At 40.7% G+C, this 18,595-nt stretch overlaps 1 protein-coding gene across 4 annotated transcripts in view; it reads left to right on the top strand.

Moving 5' to 3' along the window:
* Positions 1 to 18,595, top strand: part of LOC127429141 (serine/threonine-protein kinase 32B-like) — an 89,550-nt gene that overhangs the window by 63,170 nt on the left and 7,785 nt on the right. For 3 of the 4 annotated variants that reach the window (XM_051677994.1, XM_051677993.1, XM_051677992.1), the window contains exons 7-10: positions 8,162 to 8,251; positions 9,030 to 9,133; positions 13,443 to 13,559; positions 18,126 to 18,251. In XM_051677994.1, coding sequence (XP_051533954.1) covers positions 8,162 to 8,251; positions 9,030 to 9,133; positions 13,443 to 13,559; positions 18,126 to 18,251 — 437 coding nt within the window. The remainder of the gene's footprint in view (positions 1 to 8,161; positions 8,252 to 9,029; positions 9,134 to 13,442; positions 13,560 to 18,125; positions 18,252 to 18,595) is intronic. The other variant, XM_051677995.1, reaches the window with a different exon arrangement.

The following is an 18,595-nucleotide window of genomic DNA, read 5'->3' as shown; positions in this document are numbered from 1 at the left end:
TAGCTAAATCTAAAACTACATTCATCACACAAACATTTCAAGTTATAATTTTGGTTTTGTTGCCTACCCTGCTGGCGGGGTGATCGGCGCCTCTGGGGTCCTGTTCTAGCATTCATTGTTGCCTTCAAGCACTAGGTCTGCACATTCTGAGGCTTGGATCCCCAGGGCGCACGCGTGTTTCCCATGCCAGTTGCACATACCTTCTGATTTCCTGCATGGTGGGGTTGCCCATTCTGCAGTGCATCATGACGTAATATCGCACACACTCATGGAGGTTGTGAAGGAAAAGAGACTTGAAAGCTCGTTCCTCATTCAGATCTGGTGCGTTACTTCCTTGGAAGGCATCTGTAATACTCACGCGGAGGCTCGTGCCTCTTCTGGGTGATGGCGAAAGCACCTATGGTAGCGGAGGCTTCGTCGATATACAACGAATACTCCTCACGTAGGGCTTTACACAGAGCTGAGTAGCGGTCTCGGGTACCGGCCGGTAATGTTTCCATGAACACATGGACACTCCTTACCATGGTCTTCCATATGAGCTTGAGTTTTTCCTGTGAAGAAGCATAAGGCAAGTCAACCAGACAGTGCTCAATTTCTCTGAAATAATTGTTGATGTTTGAATCTTGATTACTTGGGTCAAAATTGCTCTATGTCCCCTGCGAGGGACTCGAGTTGTCGAGTGCGTAAGCCTTGGTGTTGGTATGACCGCGGGTCGTCTGAGTCATCTGAAACACCATAGTCACTCAGATTGCTATAGCGATGAGGACGACTCCCTCCCCTTCATGGTGGGGAAGGAGTCTAGTCGATGCATGGGGGTGGACCACGGGTTGCGTACAGCTCCCTGGCTAATGGGATCTTCGAGCCACTTACACCACTCTGGGCTTGGAAATAATTTTCCCCCCTCCCTGGTGTGGAATCAGTAGGTTTGAAATGCAAGGTGGCGTGACTGAAAGCTGACTGAGGGGGGCAACTGTAAGGAGGGGCACCTGCATCCAACCAGCGGGCCGCTGGAGTAGCTTGAAAGGTGTCTCGGAGGATGAAGTCAGAGACTGTACCACAAGGGGCAGCTCAGCTCCTAGCGTGTGTCCCTGGGTTTCTCAGGGGCACAATTCTACGCGTAGCGCTAAAGAGGGGGCCCTCTTCTATGTCAGATGTTGTGCTGTGCGTTTCAGCTGCACTTACCTGATCTGACTCTACTCTTAGCTGGGCAGCTTGAAGCTGCCTGCGCAGGGTTTCGTTTTCCTCCTGCATCTGGGCATTATCTTAATAGTAATATCAGTAATATTTATGTCTGTGTGTGGGCCTCAGTCAGGTTTTACGACTGTGTTAGGCCTGCCTTTGTCTTCTATCTGAATACACAAGGCCCAACACACTCGACGTTGTGTCGATGTAGTGACACTAGGGGTCACTCTTGGGAGCCCCAAACTCCTCTGATCTTTGAGAAAAGGCTAATGAGAATTGGCGAGTGGAATTTGCATGCCACTCCCCCAGACATACGGGTATAAAAGGAGCTGGCTCACAACCACTCATTCAGATTTTTTCTTCGGAACCAAGTGGTTGATTCTCACGACCTGAATTTCACTGCCGGTCCATTTACGGCACATTTCAGCGGCTTTTTCTCCCTCTGCGCGATCAGTGCAGAGTACGCCCCTGGGCGGTTCGACAGCCTTAAAAGAGTATATATTCTCAACAAAGAGTATATTTTCCTCTAAAAGAGCATGCATTGACGGACAGCATCTTTATAAAGATGCCTTTCTGTCTTTGTGTAATTCCTGGGTGCGGTCGATATCTCTCCACCTCCGACGGCCACGATCGCTGCCTCACGTGCCTGGGCCGTAATCACGTTGAGGCAGCGTTTGTGGATGGTTCATGTTCTCATTGTGAGAACATGAGCATGGCAACGTTGCAGTCGCGGCTTTCCTTCTTCCAGGGGAAAGCCAATCCAGCTGCCCCCCCGCACCGGGCCTTCTACCTATGGGTACGAGGCCGGGTTGGTTGATGCTGGAGGTGATTTGGGGGCTCCAATGGGTAGGGCTTTGCTGGGTATCCCCCGCGGACCGCCCATTCCCCAGCACACTCGTTTGCACCGGTCCAGTTCTAGGATGAGACAGGCAGCTCGCCTCAGTGCCAGCCTAATGTCTCTTTCGGAGCTCACGAGATGGATGAGGTTTCGATAGCAGCATCGGAGAGCACATTGGTGATGTCGGACGCCAAGGATTCGACTGGGCTGGCACCTTCGGGTGTACCCGCCCAGTCTGAGGCCGACGTGGAGCTGACCGCCATGCTTGCCCGGGCTGCCGCGAATGTCAGGCTGGAGTGGAAACCTCCACCCATCCCTGAGCCCTCACGGCTTAACGATTGGTTCCTGGGTTCAGGGTGCCGCTCACGGCCCTTTTCTTCCCGGAGGTGCGTGACAATTTGATGAGGTTGTGAGGGACACCTTTTTCTGTCCAAACCCGACTTTCCAGTTCGTCCGCTCTCACTACTCTCGATGGCGAGGGTACACAGGGACCTGGTGCTCAGGCACCTCAGCCGTCTAGGGCTTCGGGTCAACTGGGAAAAGAGCAAGCTCTCCCCGGTTCAGAGCATCTCTTTTCTCGGCTTGGAGTTGGACTCATGAACGAGCGTGCACAGTCGGTGCTGAAATGTCTGAAGGCGAGGCGCAAAGTTCTGATTCAAAAATGGACTTTATGATAAAAATAACAAAGCCGAGATGGTTCATGAAGCATCTGAAGTTACATTTGAGAACAAGCCTTTTTTATACAGTTTCTGTTCTCTTTGAGGATGGCCTCTTCATCCAAAAATTAACCCATGATATCATCCAGTAATATCATCCAATAAAATCTTATACCTTGATTATTTACTTCATCACTCATGTTCTAACAGGACATCCTGGCTAAACTTACTTCAGTGGTGGCAAAAGCATAACTATTTATAAAATGTATAAAACTATGTATAAAACACACTGTAATCACTTCATATGTTTACATATCTTATATTAACTAAAAATAATTACTTTCTGCATTAATTTGATTAGTATATTAAATTGTTTCCCTTATTTCAGTTTATTGATCACACACAACACATCCCTGTGAGAAGTGTGTGTGTTATGCAACAGGTATTCCTTCTTTTTTATCCTTGAGACTTGCGAATTATCATGCTTCTCGATTCACCCCAATACTCCCTATTGCTCTTGACGCATGCTTCTCGATTCACCCCAATACTCCCTATTGCTCTTGACACATGCATCTCGATTCATCCCAATACTCCCAATTCCACATATTGTCTGCATCAAATCATGCATTGTCAGACTCTGTTCTATTAAAAGCATTAACTCATTATTCCTTGACACAGACAAATCATGCATTGTCTGATTCTATTCTATTAAAAACATTCACAGAAAGGGCCTTTACAGGGAGACACAGAGAGAGACTGTAATTCTCCCTAGCCAAGCTGAATCTTTCCATTGATTTGCACTTTGATTATTGAACTGAGTAAATGATAATTCGATAATTGAATGACTAAATATCTAACATACTGAATAACATTCATAATGCAGTTATTCATAGTACATTGATTACACATTGTCATTTTTAGATCATTGCTTATTGCATACCTGTTAATGCAATCATCAAAATAGACTAACTGAATGATTAAATGAAAATATACAATATATATATATATATATATATATATATATATATATATATATATATATATATATATATATACAGTATATACACAGTATACAGTGTGTAGGTCGTTTAGATCAGTGATACTATCAGAAATAATTAATAATTATTTCTTTAGTTATTAATTAATATTTAAATTAAATAATAGAATCTAACTCATTAAAACCTCATATGGGGCTCCAGTAAATGTAGTGCACTACATTTAGGAGCGGGTTTGGTTATTAACAATAATTAATAATTATCAATGATAATTATTAATTATTAAAATCAATAGAACATTGATGAAAATCAATGTTAGCTTTTTTAATCCTTTAAATCAACAATTATCAAAGATAATCATTAATTGTTAACATCGATGAAACATTGATTAAAATTAACACTAGCTTATTGATCCTTCAAATTCAACAATCATCAAAGATAATTATCAATTATCAAAAATCAATAGAATATTAATAAGGATTAATATCACCCGGGCACCACCCTGGATTCAGGGACTAATAACCAGATAGTATAACAGTCTCAATATTAGATTGTTCTCTTAGGAAAATCGACATCCGAAGAATATCGATTTTCGGAAAAAAACAAAACAATGAATGAAGGCTTGAATCCAAGCACCGACATCCCGTCAGCATTGGACACAGGTGTATGCAAAACAAACCAAAACACTTCTCTTTGAAATATAACAAAGTTTATTTATGCAGTAATAATACAATTAATAATTAATACAATGCAGTCAATAAACTTCCGACTTACAACTACAAACTAAACAGTGATATGATTAGATATGGTAACCAAAATAATCCTATAACACAGGGTGTGTGTGTGTGTGAGAGAGAGTGTGTGTGTGTGTAAGGAGGGACGTGCACAAAATGGTGGACGTGACTCTCGTGGAGAGTATGTCACGCGAGACTTCCGGCCAGAGAATATGGCCGCGAATGTGGGTGGAGAGAAACCAGTCAATGGCGTCTGCCAGTTTACCACGTGTATCCACTTGTTCGATAGCTTAGGGACAAAGCTGAGCTTTATCACGAAGCTATCTACTAGCCAAAAATGTGTGCGAGAATTTTTGTGAGGGGTCGCGTCTGTGTGTGTGGTTAGTACGAGAGAGAGAGAGAATAAAGTGACGGCCCCAAAGCCGATTTCGCGATCGTGGGAGAGAAAGCAGCTGTTAGTTTATCACTCAGAGACGCGGTGGATGGCTCGTAAACCGTCCCACGGTCTTTGATTCTTTAATGGATAAACTCAGTGTCGGTCTCACCCGCAATGGCGAAAATACACAACAGTCCAATGTGGTTGGACTACAACACAGCAGATCTCATTCGTGATAACCGTACATTAAAGTAATACCTTGAGTATTAGCCGCAATGAGCGGACTCGGCGGTCCGTAAACTGTACAAGCAACAACCTTGATACACAAGAATAACACACTATAATATTCTATCTCTGCCCAGACGTAAACCTCTTACTTGAATCGTATGAGGATGCAGCTAGAATGTGTGTTCATCCGTCGTTTGACTCCGACTCATTTCCTCGAGGCTCGGGTGATGATGGGAGGCCGTTTCCTCGCTCTGTTGGCGGGCAGTACAGCTGCTGATTCTCGGTGGGCTGGCGGAGAAATCAGTGACATCAACTTGATTGAAGATGGAAGAGAAATCTTTTCACTTCTGCAGGCAAACGAATGAAGATGCGGATTGCTCGGCGGTCTCCTTCGGATCCATTAGTGTTCGGTGGAACACAGAGTAATCTCAACTCGTCCAGCGAGGTGGAGATTGTATGGCCACAGTTTCAAGTCGGACGTTACTTCCTTGTGCCACGAGGATACACCTGAAAGTAGCGATGAGCTGCGTCTACGCACGGTGGCAAAGTTGCTGGAAGCAAATCCCGGAAGCATCTCAGAGGTATTTCTACTTCTGATGACGTCATGGTTGAGGGGCGTTCTGTCGTGTGCCTCATCCAATAGGAGTTGAGAGTTCGATCCTTTAGTGAGCAAGGCTTCATGGGATTTGTAGTCTGTTTTGGACTCCCTTTGTTTGATTTTGGCGTGGTTTTTATCAGTAAGATTTAAGACTTTGGGCCTCAGTCAGGTTTTACATCTGTTAGGCCTGCCTTTGTCTTCTATCTGAATACATGAGGCCCAACAAGTATATACTATATATATATATATATATATATACACAATATATTGTTCAGGACAATATCGTTCTGAAAAATCCATGTTAAACAAAGTAAAGTGTGTTTAACATCATAAATAAATGTATTTTTTCATCCCTAAAGGGATACATACAGTATGCATGCACAAAAAACTTAACACAAAAAAAGACTCCCAGGTGTCTCTTTCTTCTCTGGTAACCAAACACACACACCTCACCAAACACATCACCTGCCCCTGTTCTATCACACCTTGAGGCGACAGCAGATCTTCATCAAGGTTAATGGCTGACTTTGGCTTTATCACTGGGCTCCCTGTTATTTCTGCTTCTGCAGTGTCACCCCAATACCAGGCATGAGTGGAGGAACTGTCCCACATATCAACCCATTTTATTATGCCTGAAAGGCAGGAATAGACTTAGAAGGTTTCTTCATAGGCAAAGCTCTTGTTTCAGACTGTAATTGTCTTTTTCTTTAACTGGGCACTTTTGGCCCTGTGGGCTTTTTATAAAATAAACCCCCTTAAAACATATTTTTCAGACTCTCACTAGTGTATTTACAGTGCATTCAGAAAGTATTTAGACCCCTTCGTTTTTTGAAATGTTTGAGCCTGGTCAGTACCTGGATGGGAGACCTCCTGGGGAAAACTAAGGTTGATGCTGGAAGTGGTGTTAGTGAGCCTGGTCGCCTCAGTCCGGGTGGCGGAGTACGAATCCCAGTTGCCTCCACGTCTGAGACCGTCAACCTGCGCATCTTATCATGTGGCTTGTTGAGCGCGTTGCCATGAAGACATAGCGCATCTGGAGACACATCATCCACCGCAGCAACCACGCTCAACTCACCACGCACCCCACCGAGAACGAACCACATTATAGCGATCACGAGGAGGTTACCCCATGTGACTCTAGCCTCCCTAGCAACCGGGCAAATTTGTTTGCTTAGGAGACCTGGCTGGAGTCACTCAGCACACCCTGGGATTCAAACTAGTGAACTAGCGAACTCTAGGGGTGGTAGCCAGCGTGTTTACCACTGAGCTACCCAGGCCCCCCTTTAGGTGCTTTTTTATGTGTCTTGCACTGAAGAGAGGCTTCCATCTGGCTACTCTGCCAGAAAGTCCAGATTGGTGGAATGTTGCAGTGATGGTTGTCCTTCTCCAAGTTTCTCCCATCTCCACACTTGATCTCTGGAGCTCAAACAGAGTGACCATTGGGTTCTTGGTCACCTCTCTTACCAAGGCCCTTCTCTGCCGATTGCTCAGTTTGGCTTGGTGGCCAGCTCTAGGAAGAGTCCTGGTTGTTCCAGACTTCTTCCATTTAAGCATTATTAAGGCCACTGTGCTCATGGGAACCTTCGATGCAGCCGAAATGTTTTTGTAGCCTTGCCCAGATCTGTTTCTCAACACAATCCTGTCTCTGAGCTCTGCAGGCAGTTCCTTTGACCTCATGGCTTGGTTTTTGCTCTGATATGCATTTTCAGCTGTAAGACCTTATATAGACGGGTGTGTGCCTTTCCAAATAATGTCCAATCAATTGAATTTGCCACAGGTCGACTGCAATCAAAGTGTAGAAACATCTTAAAGATGATCCAGAGAAATGGGATGCACCTGAGCTAAATTTCAAGTGTGATAGCAAAGGGTCTCAATACTTATGTCAGTGTGATATTTCAGATTTTTCTTTTTAATAAAATTGCATAGTTATTAAAAATCTGTTTTTTGTTTTGTCATTATGGGGTATGGAGTGTAGATTGATGTGAAAAATTAATAATAATTTAAAGCATTTTAGCATAAGGCTGCAACATAACAAAATGTGAAAAAAATGAAGGGGTCTGAATACTTTCTGAATGCACTGTATTTCGTCTACTAACAATGTCCAACAGTGTGTTCAGTTATTTTGTCATTTCTTTGCCAATAGCCATTTTTCGGAACCAAAAAATTTAATTCCCAGCAAATAATGTATTTCGTCTGATGAAGTTATTCTTTTTAATTTGTTTATATATGTTTTAAAATGAAAGTATATCTTGTAGCCTCATGTTATATATAGTCACTTTCTGATGAAAAACACATATATTTCCAAAAAACACATTTTTCAAGAGCATGGAAAAACTCTATTTCTCATAAACAATCTTACAAGATACTTGTTAAAAAGACATCTTTTCATTGGTCATTTCGATGCACAGTTCAAACAGTAGGAAGAGGTCATTCGGCGCATTCCGTCTATGGTATAAAGTCAAAATTGCCAAAAGTGGAGATACATGTTTTTCATCGGACAGCGACGGTATTGTACTGTATGTAGTTTTCTTTAGTATTCGTATCTTCTCTGCAGGTCATGCACACCTGACAGATTTCAACATCGCTGCTATTGTGAAAGACGACTTAAAAGCCACATCTATTGCCGGGACAAAACCGTACATGGGTGAGAGCTTTCATAATACTGTAATAAACACAAGAACAGAACAGCGGTTTCTACTTAGCAAGCACTAGTTGAGAAAAAGTTTGATAACATTTTTATTCTACTGGCATAATTGTGAACAACGACATAATATGGCAAAAATGTAAAGCCAGAGGTCAGTTTCCTCTCAAGGTTTCTTTTTTTCTCGTTTACATTTCGACATTAAAAGCAGAAAATATTGTAACAAGTGTCATGCAATCTGTTTCTTATGTTGACTTTTTTTTTTTTAATAAGCTGGTTTTTGGTAGTTATAAGCATCTTTCTGTGCATGTAATCGTGCTCAGTGTTGGCTGGGAGAGGCTGGCAGGAAATTGCAACATGCTACTGCTGTTTCTGCCTCGCAAATCCACCGATTTGCGTGGTAATGTTGGCGTAAATAAAACGACATGTTTGATGTACTGAAGCATCGGGACATGAAACCGTTGTTTGGCAAATTCGACAAGCTTTAACACTACAATCTACTTGCCGTTTGCCATCAGTCTTCGAGAGCTCAACTCGCCTATGTAGACAAGTTGCTCTGTTTTCCTGTGAGCGTTCTGTGCTGCCTCTCCGGGGAGGAGACAGTTTGGCAGCTCCCAGTGCTGCAGTGCTTAGTTTTAATCACACTTTATGTATTTATGTATCGTGTATCATATACATATGATATCAAATCGTGAGCGTCATATCGTATGATACAATACGATACGATATTTTGTTTTACAATTTAAACATCCATAATCTGCTGTTTTCTTCTCCACTGTAGCCCCAGAACTGTTCCAGCAGTTTGAGGGAACACATCCAGAGTACTCGTTTGCTGTGGACTGGTGGTCTTTAGGCATTACTGCGTATGAACTTCTCCGTGGACAGGTAAGAGTCTCATGTACTGGAAGTCTGATTTGGGATCAGTTTTAAAGAGATAGTTCACCCGAGTCTCGTGGCGCCATGCGAGGAGCGGATGTGTGAACAGCGAGCTCTGCGCACTTTGCTAGTTTTATTACTATTTGTGTCATGTGGAAGGCTGAGTATGGTAAAATTCCTAGACGGGCTCTTTCCAAGTCAGCTCGAAATAATAGGCCATAAGCTGGAAATCGAGTGAGCTCACAGGGTTCCGGCTCGGAGATCTGCGGAGGGAGACAGGCCCCGATCAGTTCTGGCCAAATTTCTGAGATCATCTGATAAAGATCTTGTGTTACGCGAGGCGAGGAGCAAAGGAAAGCTCTCTTGGAAGAACCACAGAATTTCTTGTTCCTAGACTTTGCGAATTCAACGAGAGAAACTTGAAAGATTCAGGGAATGCAAGAAACTCTAACATCAACGGAAGGTCGCTTTTGCTCTGATGTTTCCAGTCAAACTGAGAATAGATACTAAGGATGGCCGTAGAGAATTTTTTAGGCTCACAGCTAGCATTGTCCTTCATAAAGACAATGGAGTGTGTAAGCCATTTGGTGATTTTCATGTTGCTGCCTAGTCGGCCTGACTCACTGAACATGCACTTGACTGTCCGAGGAAATTGGGCGCATTTTTCGTTTCTTTTTGTGCTAGTTCCACCTAGCGGCTGGAGTTTGTTTTGTGTAATATCATTTCTTCGGGACAGTTTCTGGATGAATCTGCACGTTTTTTGTGCTTATGCCTCCTGTGGCCTGGAGTTTGTTTTGTGGAGTATCTCTTGAAGGACATTGGAGTGATTGGGTCTTTTGTTGCACTCGTGTATCAGCCGAATGGGCTGGCTTACTGAACATTCGTTTGACTGTAGAACAGAACAGCCCCTTTTTTTTGTGTGTGTGTTTTTTTTTTTGCTGGTTCCGCTAGAGCTTGTTTTGTGGAGGAACACACCTTCGTGACAGTTATGTGGATGAATCTACATTTTTTGTGTTTATTCCTCTTATTGGTTGGAGTTTGTTTTATAGATTAATATTTGCTGTGTAATTCTGTCTCACAAAATTTGTATAGAAGCACTGGACTTGAGCAATGTGACGGCAAAGTTGTCGCGGGGGCTCTCCTAGGCGTACATGGACTGTTTGAGTTTAGAGGGATGGACGCCGGTTTACGCTGTCATGCACAGGGTTAATGCGCATGTTTCTGTTTTTTTTTTGTTCTGAAGAAATGATATTACACAAAAGATTTATTCTAGAATAGATTTCTTTTTTTATATCTAAGTCCCTCATTTTATCTGTCCTTGACTGCTCAATTGCAAACATCTTAGTCTCGGATAACACCCTGGTGAGTTTAGAGGTGTTGCCACATACAGAGAAAAAGAAATCATATAGTTGCCACTTTAATATATCCCTTTTGCAAAATACTGAATTCCAACAAATGTTAAAGGCTGAAATTAATGTTTATATGGAGACCAACTGGTCCTCAGTATCCTCTGTGGGCGTGGCTTGGGAGGCACTTAAGGCGGTTCTTAGGGGTCGGATCATACAGTATGCCTCATTCATCAAAAAATCCAAAGCACGATAACTCGTGGAGTTGGAAGGGAATATTAAAAGTGCCGAGGCAGAGCTGAAGCGCCGAATGTCATCTTCGGAGTATTGACCCTACTGAAATACAGATATAATACTATATTGTCGCGGAAGGTGGAGTTTTGGCTATTTAGGGCAAGACAGTCATACTTTGAGTCAGAGGACAAAGCAGGGAAGCTTTTGGCTAGATATATAAAGCAGAGAGAGTCTTTGTCTACCATTCCCTCAGTGAAATCCGCTGGTGGTGAAATATTTACCTCAGCCATTGATATTAATAATGCTTTTAAAGAATTCTATATTGATCTTTACAGTTCCACATCTTCGTCTACCGATGAAGATATTAGAAACTTTGTGGAACCATTAGAACTCCCTAAACTGACGACTGAGCAAAAAAATTATCTTGATTCTGAGATAACCTTGGAGGAGCTCAGCGAGGTAATTAAGGCCTTGCCTACAGGGAAGGCTCCAGGGCCAGATGGCTTTGCCACTAAGTTTTTTAAATCTTATGCTACAGAACTGGCTCCACTTTTGTTAGAAGTTTATACGGAATCATTAAAGAATGGAAAGCTTCCGCCAACCATGATACAAGCCCAGATCAGTCTGATTCTTAAAAAGGACAAAGATCCAAGCGAGTGCAAGAGTTACCGCCAATTTCCCTGATCCAGCTAGACGTAAAAATATTGTCAAAAATTCTGGCTAACCGATTAAGTAAAGTTGTGACATCTCTTATACATATAGATCAGGTGGGGTTTATTTGGGACCATAACTCTTCTGATAACATTAGGCATCTCATCAATATCATGTGGTCAGTGGCGAATGATCAGACTCCGGTCGCTGCTATATCACTTGACGCCAAAAAGGTGTTTGATATGGTAGAATGGGATTATCTTTTTAAGATTTTGGAAATATACAGGTTCGGGAATACTTTTATTGGATGGATTAAGTTACTTTATAGACACCCGGTAGCAGCTGTTCAAACAAATGGATTAATTTCAGATTATTTTACTCTGGATGGGGGCACCCGGCAGGGTTGCCCTCTTTCCCCATTATTGTTCTGTCTTGCCCTGGAACCATTCAGCCGTGATAAGAAAGGTGGATGCTTTACACAGATTATATTTTATTATTTGTCTCCAACCCTACTAGATCTATGCCTTGCCTCCACAGAATTATTAATTCCTTTTCTAAGTTCTCAGGATACAGAGTCAATTGGTCTAAATCTGAAGTGTTGGCTCTGACAGCGTACTGTCCAGTAATGACTTTCCAGCCGGACGCCTTCCTGTGGCCCAAACAGGGCATTAAGTATTTGGGCATTTTATTCCCAGCAAATTTGTCTGATTTAGTTAGAGTTAATTTTGACCCCTTAATAAAAATTTTATCGAGTGATGTGGGCAGGTGGGCTTCATTACATTTATCTATGATTGGGAAGGTTAATGTTATTAAAATGAATTGTATTTCAAAATGTAACTACTTGTTACAGTCTCTCCCTGTAGATGTCACCCTCTCTTATTTCAAGCAATTTGATAGTATAGCAAAATCCAGATTATATTTTAATAAATTACTTAGGTCAACTGATTTTGTTTTATTATTATGCATTCGGTCTCAGACATTTGGCTCATTGGTCACTTCCACCTGAGAGAGCCCCTCCCTGGTTTTGTATTGAACAGGAAGTTCTTGCCCCTATTTTGCCATTACAAAGCCTTTCTATTAAACTAATCGGAGAAGTTAAGTCACACCACGTTATCTTGCATTTGCACTCGGTATGGACAAAAGTGTCCAGAGTGTTTAATTCGGACATTTATTTAAATGTTGCCTCGAGCATATGGCTGAACCCTAAATCATGTATTGAAAGGTCCCCTTTCTGCTGGTCAGAGTGGATTGTGATGGGGGTTACTACACTCAGTGACCTATATGAGAGTAGTGTGTTGAGATCTTTTGAAAATTTGGTTCAACACTTTGAGATTCCCAGATCTCAGTTCTTTAGGTATTTACAGCTGCGCCACCTACTCTGTACTATTTTTGGGAGTAGCTCACACCCCCCTAAAGTGGCAGATACTCTGGGAGAGGTGATTACTGCTTTTGGAAAAGGTCATGACGCATCAGTGTATCACTCCCTGTTAATTCAGAGTCTGGGGGACAGAGCTTTAACTTCTATCAAGAGATTATGGGAGAAATATTTAAACTTGGTATTGGAGGAGGAAGTGTGGGCTAGGATTCTAAAAAATGTTAAGTCTACATCTAGAGATGCAAGGGTGCGCCTTATGCAATTCAAGGTATTACATAGATTCTATTGGACCCCCTCAGATTGTATAGGCTTGGTCTTAAAGACACACCCACCTGCTGGCGATGCCAATCAGAAGATGGAGACACAACCCATGTTTTTTGGGGGTGTGTTATTATCCAAGAATTTTGGTTGAAAGTTGTATGTGTGATGTTTTGAGCACTCAAATTTTACTTTTTGCCAGAGTCTGTATTTTGGGTGATGGGGCGGTCATAAATCTGGAGGATAATCATATAAGAAATTGGGTTCTGACCAGTCTCATGATTGGCTGGCAAGTTATTTTAAGGGAAGGAAGTCGAATGGAGCAAAGGCACTTCTCATTTAAAATTCAGAATTACCTTTAAACCCCGGCATAATTGAATTAGTGATGTGATTTGCTGTTAAACACCTTTAACAGCAGCTGTTTGGCTGATGTTACCCTGTGTTCCCTCTCTAGAGGCCATACATCATGCGTGCCAACACACCAGCCAATGAAATCCTGCAAGCTTTCCACAAGGTTCACCCGTGTTACCCAGCGGCCTGGTCTCCAGGAATCAAATCTCTCTTAAGACAGGTAATATTAATCACCTCAACTCCACTGCAATCTTAACTTCTACATTTATTAATAAAGCAATATCACATGAGCAAGTGTGCTGTTGCACCGAATATCAGCATGGCTGTGATTGGGCCATAGGATAACAACAGCACGATTGCGAGTGTGATATTACTTTTATTCAACAGTTTCATAAACAAGAAGTTTATATAAAGTAACTTTTATTTTAGACAAAATTTGACCAATTTATTCTTACATAGTATTTTCTGCCAATTAAAATAGCTTCAAAAGAAGCCACAGCATCCAGCTTTGGGTATCACAAAACAACACACAGACTGGAGTATGTGTCCATAGATTGGTTTTCATCCACTTATTTTGTATGCAAATTTTGGAATTTTTTTAATGCAAAAATGAGCTGGATGGAAACACGAAAATGTGAAAATTGAAAAACTCATAATCTCCAAAATGTACATAAAAAGCGTATATGCTCGTTTGAGGTGAATGTTTTTTATTTGATAAGAAAATGTGCATAAACGATGGTGGAAACACATTTACAGAATAAATTGCCATTAAAAGGTCATGAGACTTTGCCTCAACAAGCCATGTGAATACATAATTCACTCATCTGCCGCTGAGCGCTAGCAAACATGATGTTCGTCAGAGCGCTCTAAACCACATGTAATTTATTACATTTATTAAAAGAGCCACAGTGGCTTCAACTTCCATTTTCACCTCAATTTCCCCAGAAGTACCGATTTTTTTCTCTTGAACACATGGGATGGAAACGCTGCTTTACTCGAAAATTGTTTTTGCGATATTCCGATTTTGAGCATAAATACAATTCGTAACTTGGATGGAAACATGACTAGTGAACAGTGTTAATCTCATCAACTGACGAAAATGTTCCTTGACGAAGGGTTTTTTTGATTTCATCAACGATAATGAATATGAGACGAAAAAGACGCATCATGATGATAACGAAATTATTTTATTCATGCATACTGTTGACAAAAATATGACGAGAAAAAATTAATACTGCAAGACAGAAATTGAAGAAGAAACTACGGTGGTTGAGAAGTGCATAACACAACTAAATTATCAAAGCAAATAAAAGCTGAAAACACAATGTAAATAAACCACAACACAATTAAGCCACAACACGACGGAAAAGCAACAGCACAACAGATATTAGCCACAACACAACAAAATTATATATATATATAAATTGTTATAAAAACAAACATCAAAAGTGCTCTGAACAGTACCAAGTTGGGTTTCGACCAGAACTCTGATTGCTCATAACTTCATCAACATTTGCTTGAATCCGTACAATGATGCGAAAATGACGTCACAGTACTTGCAGCTATTCTGCGTACCGGCAGCTCTTATAAGGGGTCCTCCTCCCACGAAAATCGGCTGCATGTAGTAGGGCTGGAATTGCCTGCCACCTCACGATACTATACGTATTGAAATACACGTCACGATTCGATATATTGCAATAAATCACGATATCATAATTTGATTCGATAACGAATAAATTCCAATTTCAATTCCAATTCATTTGGGTATATTTCAGTTATATACTGATTTTTCATTCAATTGATTTGGAAGTAACAGTGTGCCAACTTTGTGTGTTTACATGATATGAATACACAAATAGTTTAATATAGATATCGATACTTGGATCTCAACTATCAATGCAATATCATGAGAAAAAGTATCACAATATATCTATATTTGATTGACATCTCTAGTATGCAGGCTGTAGCCTTCGCTCGGACAACGAAGTGCCCAGGGCAAACGATTTTTCAGCTTTTATTTGCATGTTGTGCACTTCTCAGCCACCATAAGAAACATCTAGAGAAACATCTGTTCATAGAAGTTCAGCATGGAAAATGAATTCAGAATACAGTTACTTCAAAAGAGTAGCGAATATTCATTCTGTGCTATTATTTTAGGAGCTCAAATTTTCACAACAAGGACTGTTGTACATTATTTTGTATGTAGCCTATCTTTTATATGTTTGATACATGTTTACATTTGTATACTTCTTTTTCTAAATGTTTAAATATTTGATTAAAGTTTGGTCTTTTACAGTTTGATACAAGGTTTTTGTCATTTTGCACATAATCATCAACTAAAAGATGTTATTTTCATTGACTAAAATTATATGTCATTTTAGTCAGAGTAAATGGACTAAGATTATTGAATATGACATGATGAAATATTGACTAATTTAAAGGACATTTTTGTCAAAAGACTAAAACTAAGACTACAAATTAAAACTGCTGGTGACAGCGAATATTCTCAAAACGTTCTTTAATAATTCTGCTTCAGTTCCGTGATGAGTTTTCCATTTCTTACTTACCACTCATTGATGTGAAAACTAATTCAGAATGATCCTGGATTGAGAGAAAACACAGATGTTCAGACTTTCAAAAGACCCGCTCCTCACTTTCGGCAAAACCACACAACTCTACTCTGCTTACCAACAAACAATGAAGTGTCCCAGTGCTATTATACTAAACATCAACACACTTGGAATACCGTTTGTCCAATCAGATAGAAGCATTGAATTTAACTGTTGTATTATTACTAGGGTTGTCAATCGATGTACAAATTTTTAGTCGAATTAATTACATGATGTGGTGCTTATATTAATCGCATTAATCGCATATATCAATAATTGCTGAAAAAGGCTACCAAATAAAGAAGTCAATACATAATAATTAGTGCTGTCAGTCGATTCAAAAGTCGATTCAAAAGATTAATTGCATAATTTTGTTGTAGTTAATCGTGATTAATTGCAGATTTTCTTTTTTTTATAGAAGTTTATATACTTCTTTTCCTCTTAGGAAGGAAAACAAAACAATATGTAATAATATAATGCTTTATTAACATTTTCCAAGCAAAGTCTTCCACAGTTTAAAGATAGAAATGCACTAAAATAGCACCAATTCAAATAACATTAAACGTTTCCCAAATTCTAAGTGGGAGTTTGACTTATAGTTTGACAGAGGGTACATATTCATTGCAATGGGCATTAAATCTCTTAAACTCTCATCTTCCACAATATTAATCTGCCGGTAGACTGTGGCTATCCCCTTTCCTACAACAATCGTGAAGTGGTATTCATGATTCGCATCCAAGCGTCAACGGCAATTTGAACTCCACATGAAAAGCGCTTGCAGACAAAAACGTCTCATTCTGCGTTTTGGTGATTGTTAAGACTTGACGTGCTTCTGTGGTAATTAAAATTCGCCTTACATAGGCTGAAAATACTTGATTTCTGTCACAAGTCCCATTTGGGCTTGTTTTGAATATGAAATAGCATTAAGAGGTCCTTTCTCCATCATTTGATCACTGACATGAAGCCCTGTTGTGTTTGTGTGTGTTGTGAAATGTGAGGTCAGTGTAATGACTCCTGGCGGACACATCGCAGAGGTTCCGCCCTTCAAACCAGTGTTTGTGCTAGTTTATGCTGTATTAATGGTAAATGTGTTAATCATGATTAAAAAAATTAACACGCAAAACTTTTTTAATTAATCGTATGTGTTAACGGGTTAATTCTGACAGCTCTTATAATAATCCAAATAAATATAATAAATCAGATCATTCAAAGACCTTAAATTATTGTGACGGACGATCCAATACAAGACATTACAAAAAGTGCCTCTAGAAGTCAATATATTGCTTGGTTTATTTTCATATCATTGTATATAAGCCTATCACTGGCCTACAGTCCACAGCAATCCATTTAACAATTGAGTTCAACAATCTGTCTGAGGTAGACTCAAGAAGTGTTCTCACAGGACGTGTCCTTGCGTTCTGTCTGTAAACTTGCGTCAGAAGGATGCTTTTGCTGCGTATTACTGTGGTTGCGTTTCACTGGTTTTCAGTGTCTCTAGCCATAAACTGCATGTTTTCAGGATGCTGTGCCAAGTTAAATGTAGTTCAGTCATGCCATCTCTCAGAAAGATTTAGCATGTGAATGTGGGTATGACATATTGATAGGATATTGGTCTTGGTGGAGTAGATCTTGCTATGCTGCTGCTGCTGCTGCTTCAGACCAAGTGCAGAGACTTGCTACTGCTAGAAAAACATACAAACTGAGTTAGCATGTGAACATGCTGCTGCTGCTGCTGCACAATGAGACAATAACAGTCAGAGAACCAAACAGCTTACACCATGCGAGCCGATTGGCTACAGGACAAGTCAAAGCACATATCAGCTTGCGCCACATAGAGTTGCATGGCTGAACTTTGGTCATTTTAAAATTGAAAAAAGCACATCTCCAGACCCGTACACTCTACCTGTTGTTGCCTGTACAGCTGGAGTTGCGCTTACTGCCACCTGCTGACTGAGACCTGCAAAAATATGGAGGTGGTACTTCAAACTTGGTAGGAAAAGTCCTTAGTATGGTGGCGTGAATTATGTTTTAAAGCATTATTTTTTATGTAATTAAACACACTGAACAGCCTCAATAATTGCATTTATTTTATAAAATCAATGTTGATAAATATATTGAGTACTGATTTAGTGCTATATCAAAGAGTAATAATAAAACATGTGTTCTGCTCTCGTCAGCTGTTGTGTGTAGATGCTCAGAAGAGGATTTCCTGTCTGTCGGAGCTCCAGGACATGGACTACCTCTCTGATGTCAACTGGGACACTGTGTTGAGCAAACAAATCCCACCAGGCTTCCTCCCTAATGTAAGTAAAGACAACACACATACATCAAAACACTCTAAATACAGAGACAAGCATATGCATGCTTGACACACTGGAGACAAGTGTTCAAAATGAATGATTTGTACCTGGATATGGATATGCTATAAAACCAAGGAGTTCTGTAATACTTGAAGCTATCCATTAGCCACATTTACAGTCAAAACACATTTAGAGGTAGGTAGTCAGAAACACATGACCACATCACATTTGCAGTGTAAACACCGAGGCATCCCCAACAACAGCAAAGGACCACCTATTCACTTGTCAATCAACCACTGTGCTAAAACAAGGGGTTTAGTCTTTGTCAGTTATGTGCTGCTTTTAAA

This window comes from Myxocyprinus asiaticus, chromosome 38 (genome assembly GCF_019703515.2).
Source record: "Myxocyprinus asiaticus isolate MX2 ecotype Aquarium Trade chromosome 38, UBuf_Myxa_2, whole genome shotgun sequence".
NCBI classification, from domain to species: Eukaryota; Metazoa; Chordata; class Actinopteri; order Cypriniformes; family Catostomidae; genus Myxocyprinus; species Myxocyprinus asiaticus.
Note: the sequence above shows the minus strand (reverse complement) of the source record. Positions and strands in the feature narration are given on the sequence as shown.